This window comes from Mercenaria mercenaria, unplaced genomic scaffold, assembly GCF_021730395.1.
Source record: "Mercenaria mercenaria strain notata unplaced genomic scaffold, MADL_Memer_1 contig_2990, whole genome shotgun sequence".
NCBI classification, from domain to species: Eukaryota; Metazoa; Mollusca; class Bivalvia; order Venerida; family Veneridae; genus Mercenaria; species Mercenaria mercenaria.
Genome location: NW_026461087.1, coordinates 1 through 22,531, shown reverse-complemented (window position 1 = coordinate 22,531; position 22,531 = coordinate 1). Strand labels below are relative to the sequence as shown.

The 22,531-nt window shown below is 35.8% G+C and overlaps 1 protein-coding gene across 1 annotated transcript; it reads right to left on the bottom strand.

The window, feature by feature from the left end:
- Positions 1-772: 772 nt before the first annotated feature.
- Positions 773-14,351, bottom strand: LOC128552646 (interferon-induced protein 44-like). Its single transcript, XM_053533685.1, has 3 exons — positions 14,143-14,351; positions 7,605-7,745; positions 773-1,906 (listed from the first exon to the last, which is right to left on the bottom strand). The coding sequence occupies exons 1-3, from the start codon at positions 14,290-14,292 to the stop codon at positions 1,718-1,720; spliced, it is 480 nt and encodes a 159-aa protein (XP_053389660.1). The 5' UTR covers positions 14,293-14,351; the 3' UTR covers positions 773-1,717.
- Positions 14,352-22,531: the final 8,180 nt, after the last annotated feature.

Sequence of the window (22,531 nt, the reverse complement as noted above, 5' to 3'; positions counted from 1 at the left end):
ATCACGTTTAAAGCTTCTGGGTCAAGTGGGTCACAAATAAGATAAAAACAAAGGGACGGAGTTATTCTTAAACTACTCAATGTCCAGTCCTCAAGCTTTATGTAATAAGTGTTAAGAACTATCACTTGTTCAATGTGAGGCTTGAAATATCAGGCCCGAGGGTAACTGTTTAGGCGGCAACGACATGCCAGACAGGATTTTCCCGTACTTTTGTCGGTGCTGGAAAAATTCGTCTTACACCCAGGGGTGTAAGAAGACTCCCATGCTATAATTTGTAGGTACATGCATAAATTCATACGCTTCTCTCATAAAATAGTGATTCCTTTCTTTGATGAAGAATACGGTACGTAAAAAAAAAGAATAGGTGCGGAACCTCTTTATCGCTTATATTTCCATCCAAACCTTCAACCAATGAAATATTATAAGACTCTTTCACTGGTTGTAGATGCAGATGGGAATATCCGGCCTCGAGGGTAACTGTTTAGGCGGTAACGAGGCTCCCAGTCGAGTTACCGCCTAAACAGTTACCCGAGAGCCGGATATTTCCATCTGCACCTATAACCAGTGACAGAATCTTTTTCTTGTATACCGATTTCAAGAAATAATAATAAAAATAAAATCAATCGAACGGCTTTCTTTTTAGAACTATTTCTTATGGCAGTGTATTTAAACAAAGCGCGGGAAACCAACGTCCGTAAACAGGAAAGACGTCATGACGCTTCAAAACAAACAACAATGTTTAGTTCCGGTCTTGTTTTATCAGTTACAGCGTAACGTTATGAATTTTTGATAAAATAACGTGATTTGAATCGAGAAATATACTATCAGGAACCAATAGGAACTGTCAAGGTATTGAATTTTTATTCCGTTTTTAAAATAAAATATAAATTACTACATAAATCTTCTACATATATGTAGTTCGTTATACGTCATTTACAGCACGAGAGTCATCTTACACCCTGGGGTGTAAGATGGAATTTTCCAGCACCGGTAAAGATACCAGAAATCCCCGTCTGGTATGCAAGAATGATATAATATTAATCCGATTAACTTAGCTCAGTAGGTAAGAGCGTTGGTCTCCGGATCGTGGGGTCGTGAGTTCGATCCTCGGGCGGGGCGTGTGTTCTCCGTGACTATTTGATAAACGACATTGTGTCTGATATCATTAGTCCTCTGATTCATGTGGGGAAGTTGGCAGTTACTTGCGTAGAACAGGTTTGTACTGGTACAGAATCCAGGAACACTGGTTAGGTTAACTGCCCGCCTTTACATGACTGAAATACTGTTGTAAAACGGCGTTAAACCCAAAACAAACAAATAAACTGTTCACAAAGCCGATGGTGTTTTAGTAGAGATTTCTTTTTTCTCGAATCTTTATCTTCATTTATCGATTTAGTAGATGCATGACATCTGTTTAGTATCTTCATATGTTTTGAAAGTTAAGCGACCTTCCCAAATCTTATGACCAAGTCAAAATAAGATCATATAAATAAAATGACGAACTTCTGCTGTTTGTTATGAAGTTCGAATTCACCACTGGTCTTTCGTATTACACTTTTGCACTTTGATTATTCAATAAAAATCGTTTTGTTATAGGTTCTCCTGCATTGAGTGCACGCATGCATTGAATATAAAAAATAAACTATGTTAAAACTAACCATAATCTTAAGTCTGTTTATTGTACACCCAATACAATCGTATATCCAATAGGGGTGAATTAATATTGGCATTCTATTATACCTTTTTCAATGAGAACTTGCTGTATATCTTGAATTTTTGTTTTATACAAGTTGGATAGATTGTCCAATCCAGTTGCATCCATAACGAAGACTGCGCAGTTAATTCTATCTATGCTTTCATTGCGAAAGTATGGATCTGACTCAGTTATGCTTTCTTTCGGGTTGAACTGCGTAAACAAATAACAAAAAACATATGAACGACACATTTTTTTATATAATTTAGTGAATATTCTGACAGAAAACACAACACAACAGATGTTTTATAGTGAAAATGACTTGGTACAAGCAACACCGCCTTAAACATATAATAGAGCAAAACGCCATGTTAAATTTCATTATAAAGTTAAGTGACACTACTTAATGTTTTAAATACTCAAAATTTTAAATGCAGTTTCAGTCTTACATGGGAAGATATCTAGGCAAGATTCTAGAATTTAAGCGTGTTTATAGTTGCCAGCGATGAACATATAGACGACTCCTCGGGTGGGTGTGTTGGGGGAGGGGTAGGACGGTGGAGAGAGAGAAGAAGGATACAGGTAGCGTATGTACCAAGTGCGACGCACACATACAGGTGAATCAACTCTTATCTCAATGTTACTTATTGTAGTTATAGAAGAGGTGGCAACAACTCACAACCCGTTGTTTCGCAATCACTGTAAAATATGTCCGACTGTTCCTATATTGGTGACATATAATAGGGTTATTATAATAGTAGCTCGATCTTGGATGCGGCTCAGATGCATTTTGCTGGATCGGATCTCACGAAGAGTGATCCGTCCTTGCAAAATCCGCGAGTGCCGAATACAGCTACTATTGTAATAACCCTTTTAGTATTTACCTCCACCTTTTTATTTATTGTTTTGTTATCGAACCACAGACACTTAAAAGTCAAGCCCCGTCACCTCTCCGCCTCTGCAAAATGCCAGCCAATATTTTTTAAATTACGCTTTTAAAACACTCTAAGCATATGTATCGATCATCAGGTATGTTTCGTTACAAATACAACATGCTTTTAAAAATTACCATTAACAACCAAATTAAAAATAAGACTTTAAAAAAAATTCAGTGGTCAAGTACATTAATTGTACAAGTTTAGGTAAGATAACATGAGTAGGAAAAGATGTTTGGTCTTTTGTATAATATGAAGAAAACAAGATCTATGACCCTTTGTACTTACATATATATTACATAAATAGTGTTTTATTTCATTTTCTGTCCGTCCTAAGTCATATCTCAAGTATGGTTTGTAACATTTAAATAAAACATCGTAGTTATGTTGATTGTAATTGGAAAAATTGATGCTACAAAATTCATTATAACTGCTTCAGGTGCACATGAGTTATGACCCTTTGTACTTATAAAATGCTTACTATGTTGATTTTGCAAATTTATTGTAATTTTGATGTCCATGTTTTCTATGGTATATTGTGACCAAGCTTAGTTAACATATACTAGTACTTTCTTTGAAACCGATATACGGTATACATTCTGGTCACTCGGATCAAGGTAAAGGTCGCTGTTACTAAAAATATGTTTTGCATCCAAACTTGGAATTTCAGAAGCTTACATGAACTGTATGGTTTTAGACGTATAATGGGTTTCTTAGGTCAATGTCAAGATAACCAAACTTGTTTTCTCTTGATAATTTCAGTTAGGAATGAGGTAAGCATACATTGTTACTGAATATAGAAAAATGGTTTTTGGCCGGATTTTGGAAGAAAAGTCCGGCTTGTAGATTAGGTCTGTCAAGGCGGATGAGCGGGCGGATGGATGGAAATAATAAGTCTCATGTTAACCTTTTTGCTCACTCTATATCTGAACATGTATTTCACCTAGGACCTTAAAACTTGATAGGTATGATGATCTTGATGTGTATATTGATATGTTGATTTTGAGATCACTAGTAAAAAGTCAAGGTCACAGGGATCTGAACATTGAAAATGGTTTCCGCTCATTATATGGACAAGTATTTCACCTAGGATCTTGAAACTTCATAGGTATATCGGTATTGATGTTTACATGACCCCCTATTGATTTCGGGGTTGTCAAAGGTCAAGGTCAAATGAAAATGGTGTTTTTCTTACTTTTATCTTTTACACCAATTTATTTCTTTAATTTCATTTTCTACCTTCTATTTCTTTTTTCCCTTTTTCCTTCAATAGTGCTTATTAATTTGGGGGTTATTTATTTTATGCCTTTATTAGAACTTTAACTCATTATCACCTAATTCAGAAAACCCGGCCAAAACGCCGTCATGCGTTAGCTGATTGTTTATTAGTTATTTAAAATGTGTCGCTTTTAAAAAGATTGACATAAAATTTTATTTACTTTTCTTGTAGGCAGTGAATGCTACTTCAAGAGTGAAACCTTCATCTCGTTCGGATACCGGTTTACTGAATTTGCTTCTTTATTTAATTTATACGTTGAAACTTGTACACGTCAGTCGCACAAATGTGTTCCAATCCTTTAATATAATATTTCAATGCTGGACAAAAGCGAAGACTTGTTGCATTTCTTTGAGATAAAAGTCGTTGACCGATAAGAAGTAGTCCCATGAATACCAGACAGTATCAGGAATCGACAGAAGATAACTATATCTAGGAGACTGGCCGAGTATTAATATACACCAGTGACATAGTTAAAAAATTATTATCATTACAATTTAATTAACAAGAATACATATTAGTCGAAGTTATATTTCTTAATATGTTAAATTAACTGTGACACCAACACAATTTAGGTAATATATCGAATTCCCATTTTTCTGCTGGCGGAGGAAGACCACACGTGCCCTCAGATATGGGCGGGCACCTGAATAAAACCACTAACCTCTCTTAAAGTCATCTCGATGGCTTCCTTAAATCGGCTAGGGGAAAATGATGTCAGAGACCTTAAAGACCCACCACGACTTAGTGACCTACTGTTTTCACCCACAAAAACAGTTTAGGCCCATCCAGAATAAATGTGTATTCACAACTTCTTCTGCAAACTTTTTCTCCTTTCAGCATAATTTTAAGAATGTAGATGAATAACTCTTACACTTTAGAAACAGAAACAAAATGTGATTGACATTTAACTAAATACACTGATTTCTGTATATATTGCTTCATTAATTCAATAAAATGTTAAGACATTAAAAACATTGTCTTGGCCTAATATATATCATTGTCAGTTTGAAATTAAATACTTGTATATCTATTTTTCATGCAAATCATGTTTAATTACCATCATGGAAATACAAAACATAGGCATAACCAGAATTTCTCGGATAGGGGTGCGAGTACGAGTCGTAAAACGACGAGTGGGGGTAGATGGGGTATGGGGGGGGGGGGGGGGGGCGCGGCTCCCCCAGACAATTTTTAAATCAAGAAGTCATTCCGTGCGATTTGGCGTGTATTTGAAAGCTTACTGATAGGAAGATATGTGACTCATTTTTTCCGGTTTCTTTTTCAATGAATAGTACATAACGTCTTTTAAGTTCAGTTAGTTTATTTGTAATCAGTAAAATAAGATAATGTTAATATCAAGAAAGACACGCTATTTCTAAACATATTTGACAGATGTGATGTGCATAGAATAAGGCCATTGTTGTTTATAAAACAAAGTTTACATTGTACCATTTGTTAGAAAATTAATGTAAACTTAAACCGTCATTTTTATACATTTCATTCCACTATTGCGAAAAGGTATATAGGCTATACATAATCATTTCCGCATAAAAATAATGCTCTGGGCATTCTTAAAATCATATTCTATGATACGAAGAATAATTACATGTATATGTACACAGCTGAGAATATTTGGCAAGTAATGCCTAGTTCACATTTGGTCTGTGATACGTCTGCGTAGCCCGTAGACTGCCCGTATCCTCTTTTCCGTGCAGAAGGCGGCAGTGCGATTTTCGTACAGATACACGGGCCCCATAGCCTCTACGATTTTGTTTAGTGAAAAGTTATACAAATTAGAAAAATCGAAAGCTGGTAGACGTGTCGCAGATGGCATTGCACAATCGCTGCACGGGTATCTTTAGGAGACCTTGCACTGATTGTGCAGCCAACGCACGATGTTTCGTGGACATGTTGCCCAAAAGAAATAGTACGGAGATTGTAGAATCGTGTGACCTTCGCATGGCCCTCGCACAGCTGCCGCAAGGTTGCCGTTTGCTGTCCTTGCGGTACCCTTGAAAACTCACGAATATTAAGATATCACGCGCGGCAACCCTACAGCGGCCGCATCATTGCCGCAAAAAATTTCAGATGGTTATATATATTGGCCATCTCCAACATGTTTTCATTATTTGTCCCTCCGGAAAAATGATAGTACCACCAAGACTCAGAGCGGCATACCTGCGGTTTCAGTTGAGGCAGGTCAGGAGAAAAGAGAGAAGATGATTACAAGCCTGGTTGTCCTTGATGAGCAGCAGGTCCGACGAGGCACAGGAAGAGGACGGTGTGCGTGAAGCCCTTGCTGCTGAGACGGGCCACCCTGTGACACTACGACACCCTGATGCACGAGTTGATGCGAGAAGCCCATGGGGACTTCGAAGCTTACCTCAGAATCAAGCCAACCATGTTTCGGGAGAGGGTAGACAGACTGACCCCCAGAATACCAGAATTTCTAAGCACCTAGACTGCCGTCCAGGCTTGTACCGTCACCGTATCTTCCCCGCGCAGCATCTGCATGGCCGGAAGCAGTACGATTTCCGTGGGAAGCTTGCAGAGACTGCACGGTAACTGCACTGAAATTGCACGATTTCCGTATAATCTCCGCGCAGCGTCCGAACGGATCCCAGAGAGCCTGTACAAAAAATGTCACGATGCTCGTATATAATGTGAACACAAACGCCGTAGCCCGTAGCCATCTACGATGCCCCCAAATCCGCAAGGAATTATCGCACGGCGCCAGGATCAAATGAAAATTAGGCATCAGCTATAGAAAGAAAAGAAATGGGGGTTAAAATGTGCTTTTCGGTCAATTCAAATCTTATCTAAATTCACGAAAGCGCAGGAATTTCTATATCTTATGAGCGGAAATGTCGTCATTGCGTTAAAAAAACGCACGACAAAAATGGTGTTTTTAGCAGCTGTAGGGTGACACTGTATTTTTCTTACAATATATCTATAATTAAAAATATACTGAAAGGAAAAGGCACAGCTATAGAATTTGATTTCATAAGCAGTTCATGTAAAAGAATACAGAATAGCTTATGTCAGATTTATTTCTCATCAGGCTAGATAAACAAACACTTATACAGTAATGTATTTGTCATATCAGCACCATATCCATAGGTATTATTCACTGGTCCTTTCGCATTTTCAGTAAATAAGACTTTTGAGCTCGAGTTCCCTTTTTGTCAATTATAGCCGATCAATCAAAATATATGGTGGTTGTAATAACAGTCCTCTGTATAGATAGATACATCCAACCTTCTGTAAAATCGCCAGATTCAACATTGAAACGTTAGGTAAAAAAATGTAAAAAAAAACTGCCGGGGCTCAATCCATTGATTTTTGAGATATAGACGGTCATCAATAGACTTTATGCAAAGGTTACAGCGTCAATAATAGTGGACATATGTAAGTAGGCGAGCGTAGCGAGCCGAAAAAAAACAAAGAATGGACATTCAAGGGTATTCTGGTGTAATGAAAAATGCAAGCTTTGCAGAAAAAGGGGATGGGATCGCACCCGTCGCATCCCCCACTGGTTACGCCCGTGACAAAAGAATACAGTTATTTTGTGGTGCGTTTTTAACCACTCCTTATTTTTTCTAATGAAATAGTATTACAGGTTTGCAATGGGGCCAGGGGAAAGGCATGTTAGCTTTTTTAACTGGCAGGACAAAAACGTATACATTTAGTTACATACCTTATAACCAACTTTTACATGACCGTCGATCAGGTGGATAAGGTTCCCTAGGTTAAAACCATAGTTAACTCGTTCTAGCAGACCAGGTATGTCATGCAGCTGTACATTATCAAGCCCACCTTTTCCGCGAAAACTAGATAACTGCAATAGAATGCACAGTATTACATATAGAATTTGCTAAACATAATAAACAGCACAGTTACATCCATAACGAATGTGCTGTATCAAACTTAAAGATATATGCGAATCAAAAGTGTTTACAGTCTTATACTGTATGGTGCAAGCAAGTAATTTAAATACATAAGAGTGGGGCTTTTGAGGAGTTGTTGACCTATATTTACTTTCATCCACACACAAACACACGCACACACACACGCACACCCACACGCGCCAGTATAGGACGATAGTGTATGATGAGGTCTACACACAATATTTCAATACGTTATATATATAGAAAAGTGGATATTTTCAAATCCATTGCGTTAAAGGCGAAACATAAAACTTTCAAAACACTGTAAATCTTTCATGGTTTGTTACTTATTTCATTGTATTCAGAGAAAGTATATAAAGATACGGGTTTGTATCTAATTAATATGTGCAGTGACGAAGGTTTATACCCTAGTTAACCATGAAAACATACAAATATAATGAATAAATATTCTTCAAGAATCTGTGTTAAGAATGAGTCAGGGTTTTTGTTTTTGTTTGAAATTTGGAAAGATTCGTGTCAATCAATATTGATGCTTTTTTAACATTTTATTTGTAAGATGAAAGTACATTAGGAATATATAAAAACAACACAAGAAATGGCTGATCTGTTTTCTTAATAAATATCAATCTGAAGTAATATTGATAATTACAGTCTTTGTCAAAGCTACTAGAGCACGTACAGCAGATAGGATGCAAGTGCAAAATGAATAATACAATAAAGTTGATTATGCACCAGCGATGTATGAATTCATTTCAAATAATCAAATCATCCTTAAGACAGTAGTATGGTCTGTGATCGAACTCAGTGGCCTGGCCAGTCTGTTATCGGCCTGATACTCAAACTTACTGCAATCACATGTTTTAAAGATTATTTTACCTACATATTACGATATACAATTACTCATTCTAAATATTTCCCCGTAAATTAATACTTTTCTTTTATGAAAGTAAGTAATAATAAAGAATAATTCATAGCATATCAGTAACTCATGTAATTAGACATGACTTTAATTCTCAGACAGTTTCTTCCTTAAAGCAGTAGCTTTTAAATTAAGTTTTCATGACGTCAGTGTTCTACGATAGCTAGATTATACGCCAAACATGTACATCAAGGCTCCGATAAGGTCACTGCAGAAGGTGATAACTGTGATTGTTTCTGTGTTTGTGTCTCTAAATTTTATTTTGGTACTCGTTATATTTATCAATATTGCGTTCTGATAAACCCAGGGCTAGAGGGCGTGAAAGGTAGCTTGTATTTCCAGTATCTATGGGTAGTCGTAATCAAACCGAGTCTGCAACATTTGCATTTAATCGTGATGGACAACCTGTGGGTGTATTTTTCGACTTGTTTTAGTTTCATGAAGGAATGCGAATGAAGTTGTTATCCAATCCGTTATGGACACATTGAAGACTGTATGTGACCGCCTTCAGATTGTTTTCTTTTGCAAAAAAATACTAATCTTTCAGGTAAGAGCCATATGACAACACAATGGAAAATGTTAATATTTTTTTTTTCCTACAGCGTTCTCTCTGATGACGCACTTGCAAGTATCTCATCTAGAAGTTTCGTGTTTGCTTCTTGATGGTCATAATCTGAACAGTTTCATCACTTCATAGTTTAAAATACATTCAAATATGCTTGTCTCTGTTAAAACACTCTTACGCTAGAATGACGTCACGTTAACATGCGATGACGTCAAAATGTTTGTTGCGACTAAAAAAAGAGCGCTTGTATATTTTATCTAGTGTCTGAGATGATGGGCATATTAGAATCAATTTTTTTTATAGCACAAGCGTGCTTTAACACTATTTATACACTCGGGTGGTAAAACGTCATTCAAATAATTTCACTATATTATAAATTATTACGCCCGACGTATAACCACCCATCGTGCATAAATAGTTTTAAAGCACTCTTTTGCTATAAATTATTTCTTAAATAATTTGATCTATTTATATGGAATAACTTGGATCTTAGAATGAAAACTGCGGAAACAACAGACTTTTTTGACTACACATATGCCTTTAAAGACGGAAATAAGCAAACAGTGTTTTTTTTTTTTCAATTCAGTTCAAATTTATTCAGGCATAAGATCATAAAACATTAAATAAAACTAATGCATTAAAATATATGTATACAATAGCCCATATAGATTGAAAGATGTTTTGATCAGAATATAATATACATGTTAAAACAGATTTCTAATTCATAATTGGTACATGAAAGATTACGTCAGTATATTTTATGATTTACTAAATAGAAAAGGTATGATCTTAATACCTGGGATGACCCATCAAAGTAAAATTAATTACTTATTTCCAATGGGGTCCCATTGTTCGATGTTATACGCCATTTTTGCTGGAGTGGAGTATACATACAGTGACTCACACCATGTATTTTAAAAATCGAACTGTTGTTTCATGTTGTAAGAATAGACAAACAAACAGGAAATCGTGTGTGCTAGAACAATTTAAAAGGACTAAGACCTGGTGAACAGGCAGGATGATTAATTTGCAACACATTTCAATCTCTCAGAAACTTTTGAACTATTGTACTTTTTTGAGCTGCTGCTTTGTCATGGATCAATCGGAGACAACGAAGACTTGTCCTTGGACGCATTTTATGTATTTTCGTTAAAGAGCATTCAGTACCTTCTCTCGATAAAATTTCCCAGTGAAATTGTACAACAATACCCCTTGAGTTAAAGAAGATAGAATGCAAACCCGCTTTGACACTTAGATTTTTGCAAGAAGTAGTCAACGACCACCTTTCTACAGCCACTGTCTGTTGTCAACGCGACACTGTGACTAATTAAATCATATCGAGGTCTCATCTCCTGTTAGGAGCTGTGATATTGTGTGATCATCTAAATTTAGATCTTTTCCACCGTTTCTTTAGCACATTTGACCCTATTGGCCGTTTGCTTCTCGGTTAATACGTGAAGCACCTGTCACGTGTACCGAGCGTAACTAACTATTAAACTGTTTATATATAGAACTTTCCTTAAGCTATCTGCTTTTGATTGGTATAAAACTTGTATAATGAATTTTACTTAAGCTGCCTTGCTTCTGACTGGTTTGACCAATGATTTGTAAATGATTGTTTGAAACATAAATTAACTAAAAATCAAGCAGATAATCAATTTACTATGCGGTCCTTATTGTACACAAGCTGGTTTCCAACAACCTAAATTTATGACCTTTAACCAGCTGTTTCAAACCGTACGTTTCAACACTCTGTCATGAACCACTCGACCTAGAATGAGTATATGGATTGGAAACCCCACAAGTATGAGCATACGCTGCAGGGATGAGGGACTGACCTTTCCACAACCCACCTAGGTCCAAACCTTAACACTGTTTCAAACCAAATGTCTCAAACACCTAACAATTTTGTCTTAAACCACTGTTTTAACCCTTGTCTCAAACTTTGTTTAAAACCTTGTCTCAGACTACCAAGGTTCAGCGCTATAACCTTAAACCATCAGCTTATACTGCGACATGGACCACTAAAACAATATAGCTATCAAGAGGACCCAGCAAGGATGAGCCGAAGCTGCAAATATGAGGGTGCCTCACCTAAATTATTTATTACCAAAGTCCCAGTTATAATTATGGCTTATTTATTATAAATTATTTCTCCAGTTTCTCTTCGATGTGCACTCTTTGAGCTCACATGACGACCTGTCCAAACTGGATGCGCAGTGTGTATTTATATGGCCGTATGACGTCACTCGCCTACGAAAATACCTCTGACTTTTACATAGACTGCTGTATAGTAATACAATTTACCGAAATGCACTTAAAGCGCGAAAGGACCAATTTCGCGACACACCCATCGAGGACAAACCGTGCATGTCAAACTTCTAGAGAGGCCAGCAATTGTCATTATTTTTAGGATGGCCATTTTATTAAATGTGGAACAGATAACTCATTGCATATAAGATGTGCGACTTACGTTGGCACAGAGAATACCAATTCCAGTCATAGCCAGTACTTGTGTTATCGACTCAATGACAGGGAAAAGTATATGGATATATCAGAGATTCAGGTTTTAAGAGATGCAGAAAGTGTTAATGATATTCAAGAACAAGTAAGTATCAGAGAGTCAAATGTTGAATAATGTTAAGATGCTGTTTTGACAAAATACTTTTTCTAACTTAGAGGCTAAAATTTAACTTCGAAAGGCTGGTTAGTTACTTGATACAGGAAATATAAACAAGGTGCTAACTGCTATACGTCAGTCAAATTAGAAATCTAAAGAAGCCAAAGGAAGTATCAGTTACATAATCAATCTTTGAAGACTGGAAGTTGACCACCCTGAATATTACTTAATAACTAGAGCTGCTTTTGAGGAAAGCGCATGTCTCCCACAACTGTCTAATCATCTAAATAGTAAGTCAGTCTTTATATATAATACTGCTCACCCACTACAAATATACCTGTGAAGAGTAAAAAGATTTTGGGTAATTCAAGGGCCATAATTCTGAAGTGCCTCGGGCGATTCGGATAGTTAATGAACTTGGCCAAGGAGGTATGGTAAAAAACATGGCCGCAAAATAAACATGATAAAGCATGTCACAAATTAAACTCACGCTTATCCAATTGAAGAGCATTGTTGTAAACTTTCGCTATGGTTTTCATAATCGTAGTGGTTTTTCAATGTGAAATAACTCTCAAAGACTGGTTTGTGTGCAATTATTCCAATGCTAACTTGTTACTGGACATATACAATGACTTTATTTCGGACAGTCTAGATCATAAAGCTTCGAATGATAGTGGCGAAACCAGCTGTATACAAACGTTTGTTGGTCGATCTAAACTAAAGTTGGTTCATCACAAACGCAGGTCGATCTAGCTACTAAATAAAATGTGCCTGGGCCGATTTGGCTAGTAATCATACATGACCGAGGAATTATGGACAAACATATTTTGTTTCAAGTTTAATGAAGATCGGATGAGAAATGTTCGACTTAGTGTGCGGACAAGCTTTGTGACAGACAGACAGACAGACAGACAGACAGGAGTAAATCAATATGTCTCCCACACCACTGTGTGGTGGGAGACATAAATTATATAAACAGAAAAAGAAGAACATATATGAATATAGTATATATGCAACAAGAAGGACTACATTATGATGCCAATAAATGGACATGTATCTGAAGAATTTGTCTGTAAATTAAAATTGGTATATATTGTATGTGTATGGTGCGCTGCTTCGGGTGTTTCTGTCAACTTACTTACAGTAAAAATCCCATAATAAATGAAGAATTACTTGGTACTTTAGTGAAGATGCAACAGTTTTGCTTTTATCAAACTATCGCATTGATGAACAGGAGTTGTAATACATTATAGGTAGGATAAGTAAAGGTGCAATTTTATTGATCTGAATTACCTATATGCCTAATAGGTTAAATGTATGTAATTCAACTCTTCCTTTCTTTCACTTCAGGTCCTATTTATTTATGTTTATATACTATAACTTTTTCCTAAATCTATTTTCATGAAAGTGTTAATATGAATCAACGAAAAGATGAAAAGAAAATAGGGGACTGAACAGTTCTTAGTAAACAGCCAGTCAATTTTGGTCTACTACTCCTGAAATGACGCATTTTGGCTCTTGTTCTCATAACAAACCGCTACTTTAGGTTTTGATCTACCTAACTCGCCAACGTTGGAGTTTAAACATGAATTCTGTTTCATTCCTTGCAGAATGCATTTTAGCAGTAAAAAAGTGCAATAAAAACACCCGTTCTACGCGAAAATGCGCAAAACATGGAAAGAAATATGATCTACTGTAATTATTTTTGGACTTCTGACTTTCCGATTTTAGCGTATGTATTGATTTAATTTCTTTTTTAAATCATCTTTTGTTGAAAAGTTATTATGCTACTAGATCTAACATCATACAGTTGTTTCAGTACGGGAGTCACCGGAAGTATACTGGAAAGATGGAGTATAGCATACCTGGACAGAAATCAGCACGTCAACGTTTTTTTATAACATCAACGTCACCTACGAAATCGTTTTGCTTCAAACTTTAAGAAATGGAAATTCTCGTAAATTTATTTATCTTTCAAAGGTTTTACAGCTTTTACGAATTTTTGGTTTTATTAATGGAAGACCAAGTACCAGAATATCCAAATAATACTAATCCGAATACCAATTCCGCGAGCGGTAGTACCGCTCCAAGTTGCAGAGAAAAATACTCATTTATTTATTGTGCATATATAAGAAATATGCACACCAGGGGTAATTTCCTGTACAAATTATTTCCCCTCATTAAAATTGCTAAAATTTGAATGCACTACTATTTCCTACGTACTCTAGTGGTTACTGTTCCGGTGGCATGACTAGCGGTGTATGCATTGCTTTTAAGTATCCCTGAGGAAATGCTCAACACTGAATTGATAAAAGATGATTTTCCTACTCCTGCAGGACCAAGAACCAACAGGTTTGCCATCACCCTTTCCATTTTTCTTTTGTCCCTTTGTCCAGTGTCGATACTGAATTCTCCAATCTCTGCAGATAACCTTTTGCAGTACTGAAATATTTATATTGGAAATGATAAGGTTAGACTGTAATGGTACAAATTATCGTTAGACATTTTTTTTATCAAACATTTATTTCTTCTAATCAGTGATTATACAACACAAGGTTTGTTGATGACAAATAAACAACAATTATATGTAAAATGCATAATTGTTGTGAAGCAACACGTTAGTGAATAGAAGAAGGTCATTTATATTTCGAACGGAATATCTATATCACTAAACAAATTATATATGTTGAAATTTATCATTTTATCAGGAAAGACGGGTTTTGGATTGGATTGGTGGCCTGAACATTTACACTGATTTATTTGAAATATGTTGAGACAAATGTATGTGTGTCCTGATGACATAACCTAGGAGCTAAGTCATATGTTCTTATCCATCCGATAATGTAAATCATATGTTGAATGTACCCCCGCTGTTGAATGAAAATAATTTCTAGGATTATACGCATAGTATAAGCATAACTGAAAGAACAGTTACGTTTTCTGTTTGAATAAACAGTTTGAAGATATCGATCTTAGAAATCGCGCCGATACATGAAAAATCAGTTAGAACGGTGAAACGGTTGAATGTTTTTATTCATTGTTTGACTTTCTATTCGTATAACAAATAGATATATTGCCGATTCGGAACATTCATTTATCTCTATATAGTTTCGTAGCATGAGGCTAGATGTAAGCTGTAGTAGTAAGAAAAGTCTACATTTTCGCAAATATAGGCATGGATGGATAACCGTTTCCGTTTTCACAGCCTGTTCACACCTCAGTTTCATATTTTAACTCTGGTCTTGTAAGGAACCAGGAAATTCGATTTACTACGGTGTTCCGTTGGGGCCATCGCAGTTTCGCGTTGTCGTCCTAAGGGCGAAATCGGGAAAACACGATATTTTTACGCGGAAACGCGATATTTTTACGCGAAAACGCAACTGCAAAGGCGAAAGCGCGAAAACACAATGTTTTAATATCGTAATTTCGCGTTTCGGTTGGACTTGCGCAAACGCTTGCAAGACATTTCGCGAGACCGTAAAATCGACCCCGATACATTTCAACCCCAACTCGTCGGATATTTCGACCCCTCCTTGGACATTTCAACCCCAGTCTAATCCATTTTTCGACACCTATTCTGTGATATGCATGGAGGTTAAAATATCGTCGCCTGATTCTTATAGTGCTCTATCTCCATTTTTTGAAAAAAATGAGATTTTTACATAATTTTGTTTGTTTCGCCAAACTCTATCGTTCTGGAGCAAGAAAACGTAACTTTTGACGTCATAGAGGAAGATCCTGCGTAATACTTTGCTCCATGTCCTCTGTTTGAATGTAACAGTAACGATTAAAGTACTCTATCTCCAGGACTTAAAGCACTGTAATGTTTAAAATCATTCTGACCATTCATACACATAAACTAACATCATGTGATCATCATTAGACTTCGTAAAGGAGTGTTCTATCTCCAGGTAACTTAATCCAGAATTGCTCTAACTCCATTTTAACCAATAGAATGCACAGTTACATGTATGTGATCACAACAAAATATGGCGGATAGGCATAGTTGTAGCATGTTTGAAATATACTTAGAATGCCTATCTACACGACATGCATAGGTGAGATTGCTTACATAGATTAATTATTTTATCATTTTATTACTTATACAAACACATAGCTTTGTCAAGCTATAGGCAAGAAAATACATGCAAGATTTGCAACAAACCTTTAGTGATGTGTATTTCGGATAAAAACCATTTTCGTCATTCTGAAGCTGTATCTTAAGAAATACCACTGAATATTTCAAACATGTTTCCGTGAAGCAAATTTATGATAGTAATTTACTGTCTATCAAGTGCAGTAGAAATAAAACCAAAACAGAACATATTAGTACATTACTTTACAAAGTTACAATAAGGCGCCAACTAATTTTGTTGTTGATCAATTTTTTAGCTATTTAGCTATGGAAATTTTGCTGAATGCAGCATTTGTAGGACAACAAGAACTGGCAGTACAATATCCCTACTACCAGACGCAAAAATCCTATCGTTAAACTTGCAACCCTTGTCACCAGAGAAAATTAAATGTACTTAAAAAACAAAGACAAATATCAAACAGGGAATGCAATGGTGAAATTCAAACGGAGGCTAAATGAAAGTACGTACATGAAGAAACTGTGAGGAATATAAATAACGATTGTGTTTGTGAGAGAGAATAGATGTTTCTTAGAATTTCAAGTAGTCAATACTTAGTACAAATGGTTGGTGTGAATCAAAACCAATGCCACAAAACTATTAAAGTATCACATGAAGTAACTGTACCGAGTATGAAACATATGTGCTGTGACTGCAAATGGTTAGTTGTAAAATTAATGCTATGAATTCTTGTTATGATACTCAGTATTAAGTTAAAATGTATGTCACCAGTTTTGAGTACGACATGCACAAACTAAAATGAATATATACAATAAGATTAGTATGAAAAGTATGACTGGGACATATTATTTGCGATGTTATATCTTTGAGCCTTGATTAATTATCAGAATTATGTGTATTAAGTTAACAAGAGGCCTAAATGGGCCTAAATCCTTCAACTGAAGAAAACCTTAACCATCTGACTTTGCTTCTAACTAGTGTTGGTGAAATTCTTTTAAGCTGGTCATTATTTTTATCATCATTTTGCTGTCACGCACCAAAACACATAACCATCGGAGGAAATCATTTAAAGTTATTTCTTTTTCAACTCTAGTGGTCCCTAAAAGGGCCAAAGTGTCCCTATTTGACTATAAGACATAACATGGTAAAGGACCATATAATGATGCTTCAGAGAAGGTTTTATGAAGACCCATTCAGAAGTTAGAGAGGAATTTAGTAAAAGATATCTCTATTTTTAACTCTGGCAGCCTTAAAGAGGCCACACTAATTGAATAAATTTGTTAAAAGACCTAATAAAAGTTTGATAAAGATCCATCAAGCGGTTGAGAAGTAGTCATTTAAGGGCATTTATAGTTTTAGGTCTAGTGGCCCTTTAGAGGGCCAAGCGCCCCCACCCAAACCCATAATTTTAAAAAAATGGAGGGACCTTATAATGATGCTACGGACCAAGAATGATGACACTCCATTGAGTGGTTCATTAGAAGTAGCCATTAAAAGTATTTTTAATTTTAGCCCTAGAATGAGCAAACAGCCTCCGTTTGAATAAAATTGGAAGAGAGCCCTCCAATGATGCCACTGGCCATCTCTGATGAAGATCCGTCAAGCTGTTTCATGACAAATTATTTCTATTTGTAGCTCTAGTTGCCCCTAAGAGGGACAAAGTGCCCGTAATCAAACATATTTGAGAAAGGAACTTATACTGATCTCCAGACCAAGTTTGGTGAATATCCATTAAGTGGTTCACGAGAAGTTGTTTAAAGGTATTTCTATTTTGAAATCTAACAGCTCCTGAAAGGGAACAAATGTCCCCAACAGAACAATTTTGGTGAAGATTCGTGATGCTACAAATCAAGTTTGAAGAAGATCCATCGAGTGGTTCATGAGAAGAAATCATTTAAAGGCATTTCTAGTTTTAGCTCTGGTAACCCCTCAAAGGGGCCAATCGTCCCCATTTGAACAAATTTGGGAGAGGATATTAAAATGATGCTACAGACTATGTTTGATGAAGATCCACCAAGCGGTTCATGAGAAGTTCTTTAAATGTTTTTCCTATTTTTTCTGCTCTGGCGGCCCTTTAATGGGCCAAACTTCACAATTTGATCAAACTTGATAGAGATCTATCTAAAAATTCTACTGACCAAGTTTTGGTATAAATGTAACCAGTAGTTTCAGAGGAGAAATTTTAAGTACATTGTTGACGCAGGAAGACGGACGATGGACGCCGTACAATCCACCTATACTAATAGCTAAAAGAGACATGAATAACACATTGTGTTACATGCAGAAATTGAACATAATATAAAAACTGTTGTTTCGTGAAAGAATACAGTTATTACTGAGAATATTTAATTGCAAAGACAATGTTATTAGGTATTGTTATAATGCTTAGTATTATGCCAAACTTAATGCCAACTGATAACAAAACATGGAAAATCTTACTCGGCATAATGAAAAGCTAGTTGTATTTGGCAAATACATGTAGAATAGTTACGACTAAAAAAGATTTTAGATCTGTTGTTCATTGTTGATAATAATTATTGCGGTCACTGAGTAATTAAACTTCAAAATTTTGTTGTTGTTGTTTAACACAATACTTCGATAAGGTTTTATGAATACACATCTGCAAATAATTTCGACCAATATGCCTAGTTTAATAGTCAATTATGTCTGCAGCGTAGTAGTTCAGTTAACTCTGAACAATTTGGACAGCATGGTAAAAAATTGGCAAATCAGTCCAAATATTTTGATTTTTTAACACCTGCCCCTTACCACTGTTTGAAATCTCGCTTTTTCATGTGAGGAAGCCATCCAGTTGACATGAAGAAAGTCATATACCCAGGTATCCGCCCGTGCCAAAAATAATGCACCTAGAGTCCTCCTTCACAATGAAAATCTTAAAAGTTGCAATATGGCCTATAATATTGTGTCAGTTTGACGATACTAAAACCAAAACCAATCCTCCTTTAATTTCAAAATGAGTACAACGACTGTAATTACTGTTTAAGAGCTCTTGCCCTATTTTCAATATACAATTGTAATAAAATTTATCTTGCTCTATGTCCAATTTTGTAAATTTACAGTGCTCTATCTCCCGATACAGCAATACACCTTTAAAACGTTTTTTTTTTTTTTATTTTTTTTTCAAATTTGCTCTATCTCCAAAGTGAAAAATGTACAATTGCAGAAAAGTAAAAACGAAATGTATTTGAAAGCATTTACAGTCTGAAAGAACTAAACGCAAGGAATAAGTAAATATATTCATCATCTTTTTCGCCCAGAAATAAAAAAACTAGACGAGAGTTAAACTTTGAAAGCGATTTTCGCCACGTTTAGAAAATGGTAGATAGAGCATCGTTCCACTCACGCGACGATATGTAGCAGTGTAGTTATTAATCCATTTTAGAGTTAATTGATAAAGATAATATGTATAACATGTAATAGAATGATGAAATCGGGATTGAGTTGATCTTTTCTTTTTGAAGGTGATATAGGTTTTGATTTGTTTAATATTAAGATAACTGTTATTCAATATTATCCGTGTATATGCTTGCTCGCCTGTCTACTGTTTCATCAATCAAATAAGGTAGAACTTGCTAAGACTTTATTGAATATGTTTGTACATAAAATCTGTTTTATAATTAGAAGGCAGTCTGAAGAATATACTTACGTACCAGTTTACAAGTATTTTATTTAGAGCAGGCAAATGTCTCCAAATGTGTTCCTCTTTTTTGTAAGTATATATTATACATTTATCGACTTTTTATACGCCCGTTTGAAAAACGGGACGTATTATGGGAACGCCCCTGGCGGGCGGGCGGGCGGCGTCCACAGACTTTGTCCGGGGCATATCTTCTACATGCATGAAGGGATTTTGATGAAACTTGGCACAGTTGTTCACCATCATGAAACGGAGTGTCATGCGCGAGAACCAGGTCTCTAGGTCTAAGGTCAAGGTCACACTTAGAGGTCAAAGGTCAAATTCAAGAATGACTTTGTCCGGAGCATATCTTCTTCATGCATAAAGGGATTTTGATGAAAGTTGGCACAATTGTTCATCATTATGAGAAAGAGTGTCATGCGCAAGAACCAGGTCCCTAGGTCTAAGGTCAAGGTCACACTTAGAGGTCAAAGGATACAAGAATGAAAACCTTGTCCGGAGCATTTCTTCTTCATGCATAGAGGGATTTTGATATAACTTGGCACAAGTGTTCACCACCACGAGACAGAGTGTCATGCGCAAGAACCAGGTCCCTAGGTCTAAGGTCAAGGTCACACTTAGAGGCCAAAGGTCAGATACAAGAATGACTTTGTCTGAAGCATTTCTTCTTCATGCATGGAGGGATTATGATGTAACTTGACACAATTATACATCATCATGAGACAAAGTGTCGTGCGCAGTTCCCTTCTTTAGAATTACTTCCCTTTGTTTTACTATAAATAGCTTATTTTGTAACTTTTTCATTACTAGTCGTAGGGAAACATCCAATTTTGAGGTGTATTTTGGCCAGTCTCTACCTGGTAAAGATTTTTGTGAGGACTTACAATTTTTTTTTTTTTTTTTTTTTTAAAGATTTACTTCCCTTAGTTGTTACTATAAATAACTTATATTGTAACTTTTTTATAATTGACCGTACGGAAAAACCAAGACCACATTTCTGTGGTACAACATAGATGTTACTTTCCAATTTTAGGTGTATTTTAAGGTATCTCTACCTGGTAAGGAGTTTTTTTGTGGACTTAGAAAAACAAAACACTTACAGTTATTACTAAACAACCTCAAAATTAAAATTCCATTTGCAATTACAGGTGCTAGAGTAAAGAAATTTGCTGTGACGGGCGTATATTGTGACATTCTTGCACTCTTGTTCTTAGGTTGATATCAGGATTATCAACCTATGAAAAAGACGATAAATGTTTTATTACATGAATAAATGTATAGTCAGTCTTGTTAGTACAACTGTATCTTAATAAGGAATAAATTAAGACCAAATCAAGTTGATATTGGTTTTCCAAGCACCTACTTTGATCTATTTTTATTTTCATACTATTTATAACCCAAGATAAGTTGATATGATATGTACTCATTACTTTTCGAACCGTTTTCAGCCAATCAGAGAAACAAGAGAATACAGTCATGTAAAAAATAAAAATACTATGTGAATCTAGGCGATGCTTTTGTTGAAAAACACGCACTAAGTGTATAAAACGGCAATGTTTAGCCGCATCTGCACTTAGAAAATGGTAACATACTATTAGAATAACAAATCAAATATCAACTTTAAGATGTCATCGTCAAAATCTCAAATAAATAATAAAAAAACAAACATTTGGATTGGCGAGAAACACAATGGCACACTTTAACATTGTTGTAAATTAAAGTCATTCCGCTTCTCAAATAGCTACAAGGTCAGAAAAAGATAGAAACTGGTAAAGTTCTGCATGCCGGGAGGCAGTTATAGTTTCCATACGGCGCTATACATAGTCAGATAAATGCTTGCATTCAGATTTACAACAATATAAAGAATATTGAATATTTTGCTATTATGCGAAATAAAACTTGTTTCTTTTACATTTTTGCACTACTGACAGAAATAGAATAACCGCAAAAAAATGTAAATAGCATGTCGGCTTGAGTTTCGTGATCAGTTGAGAATAAGCCCAGTGTCATAAAATGCTCTCTCTATATTTTATCCATATATTGTGTGTCGTTTTGTCTGTCGTTTTGTCTATCTATCTATCTATCTATCTATCTATCTATCTATATATATATATATATATAGTTTTATAAAGCCGTAGTTTTGGGCAGAAGTGTAAGTTCTGTACTCACGTTCTCGGCAGCTGACCGTAAAAGTGGGCAGATCACTGTCTGCCCTGATATACGGTGCCTTTTTTCGAATCTACCTGTTCGCAAACACAAAAATATTTGGTCAAATCATCTGCCTAAATTGTCCAGGTGCGGAATGTAGGCAGAAAATTAAACGTTTGAGTTGTCTCCCTTCGGCCTTGCGTGTTAATATTACGATGAGCGGGAAATGGACTTAATTGTGCAAGGATATCCGAATAGAAAACCGCCATAGTACCACATGTGTAAGGATTGTAGTAGTAAGTTTGCAGACTAAGTTGTGCAATGTTTACCACAGTTTAATAATTAATTTTCACGTTATTCATTTCATTTTATGAGATATTATCGCATTTTGAAAGCAAAGATGTATGTATGTATGTATGTATACTGCTTGACGCCCCTTTCGGGTATAACTAGCAGGTGCGCGTCTGTGCCAGAATAAAAGTTAAAAGAATGACAGTAAGATGTCAAAGGAAGATAGTGCAAGATAAAACTGTATTAACAAGAGTAAAATCAGGATAGAAACAGAGTGTAGTCACTTAATAGTAGTGGGATGCGTTAACAGCATGTGCGAAATGTTCAGGATCAGGCTAACGATCAGGGGTGGCAGTTGATTCCATAGGGTACGGTGTATGGAAAGAAAGAGAACTTAAAAACATTAATGTTTGTATGGATC

Coding starts and splice junctions, on each gene's coding strand:
- LOC128552646 (XM_053533685.1), bottom strand. CDS start 14,292: ATGGAAAGGGTGATGGCAAACCTGTTGGTTCTTGGTCCTGCAGGAGTA. Junction 7,746..14,142: donor CCGGAACAGTAACCACTAGA/GTACGTAGGAAA, acceptor ATTCTATTGCAG/TTATCTAGTTTTCGCGGAAA. Junction 1,907..7,604: donor ATGTAAAAGTTGGTTATAAG/GTATGTAACTAA, acceptor TTGTTTACGCAG/TTCAACCCGAAAGAAAGCAT.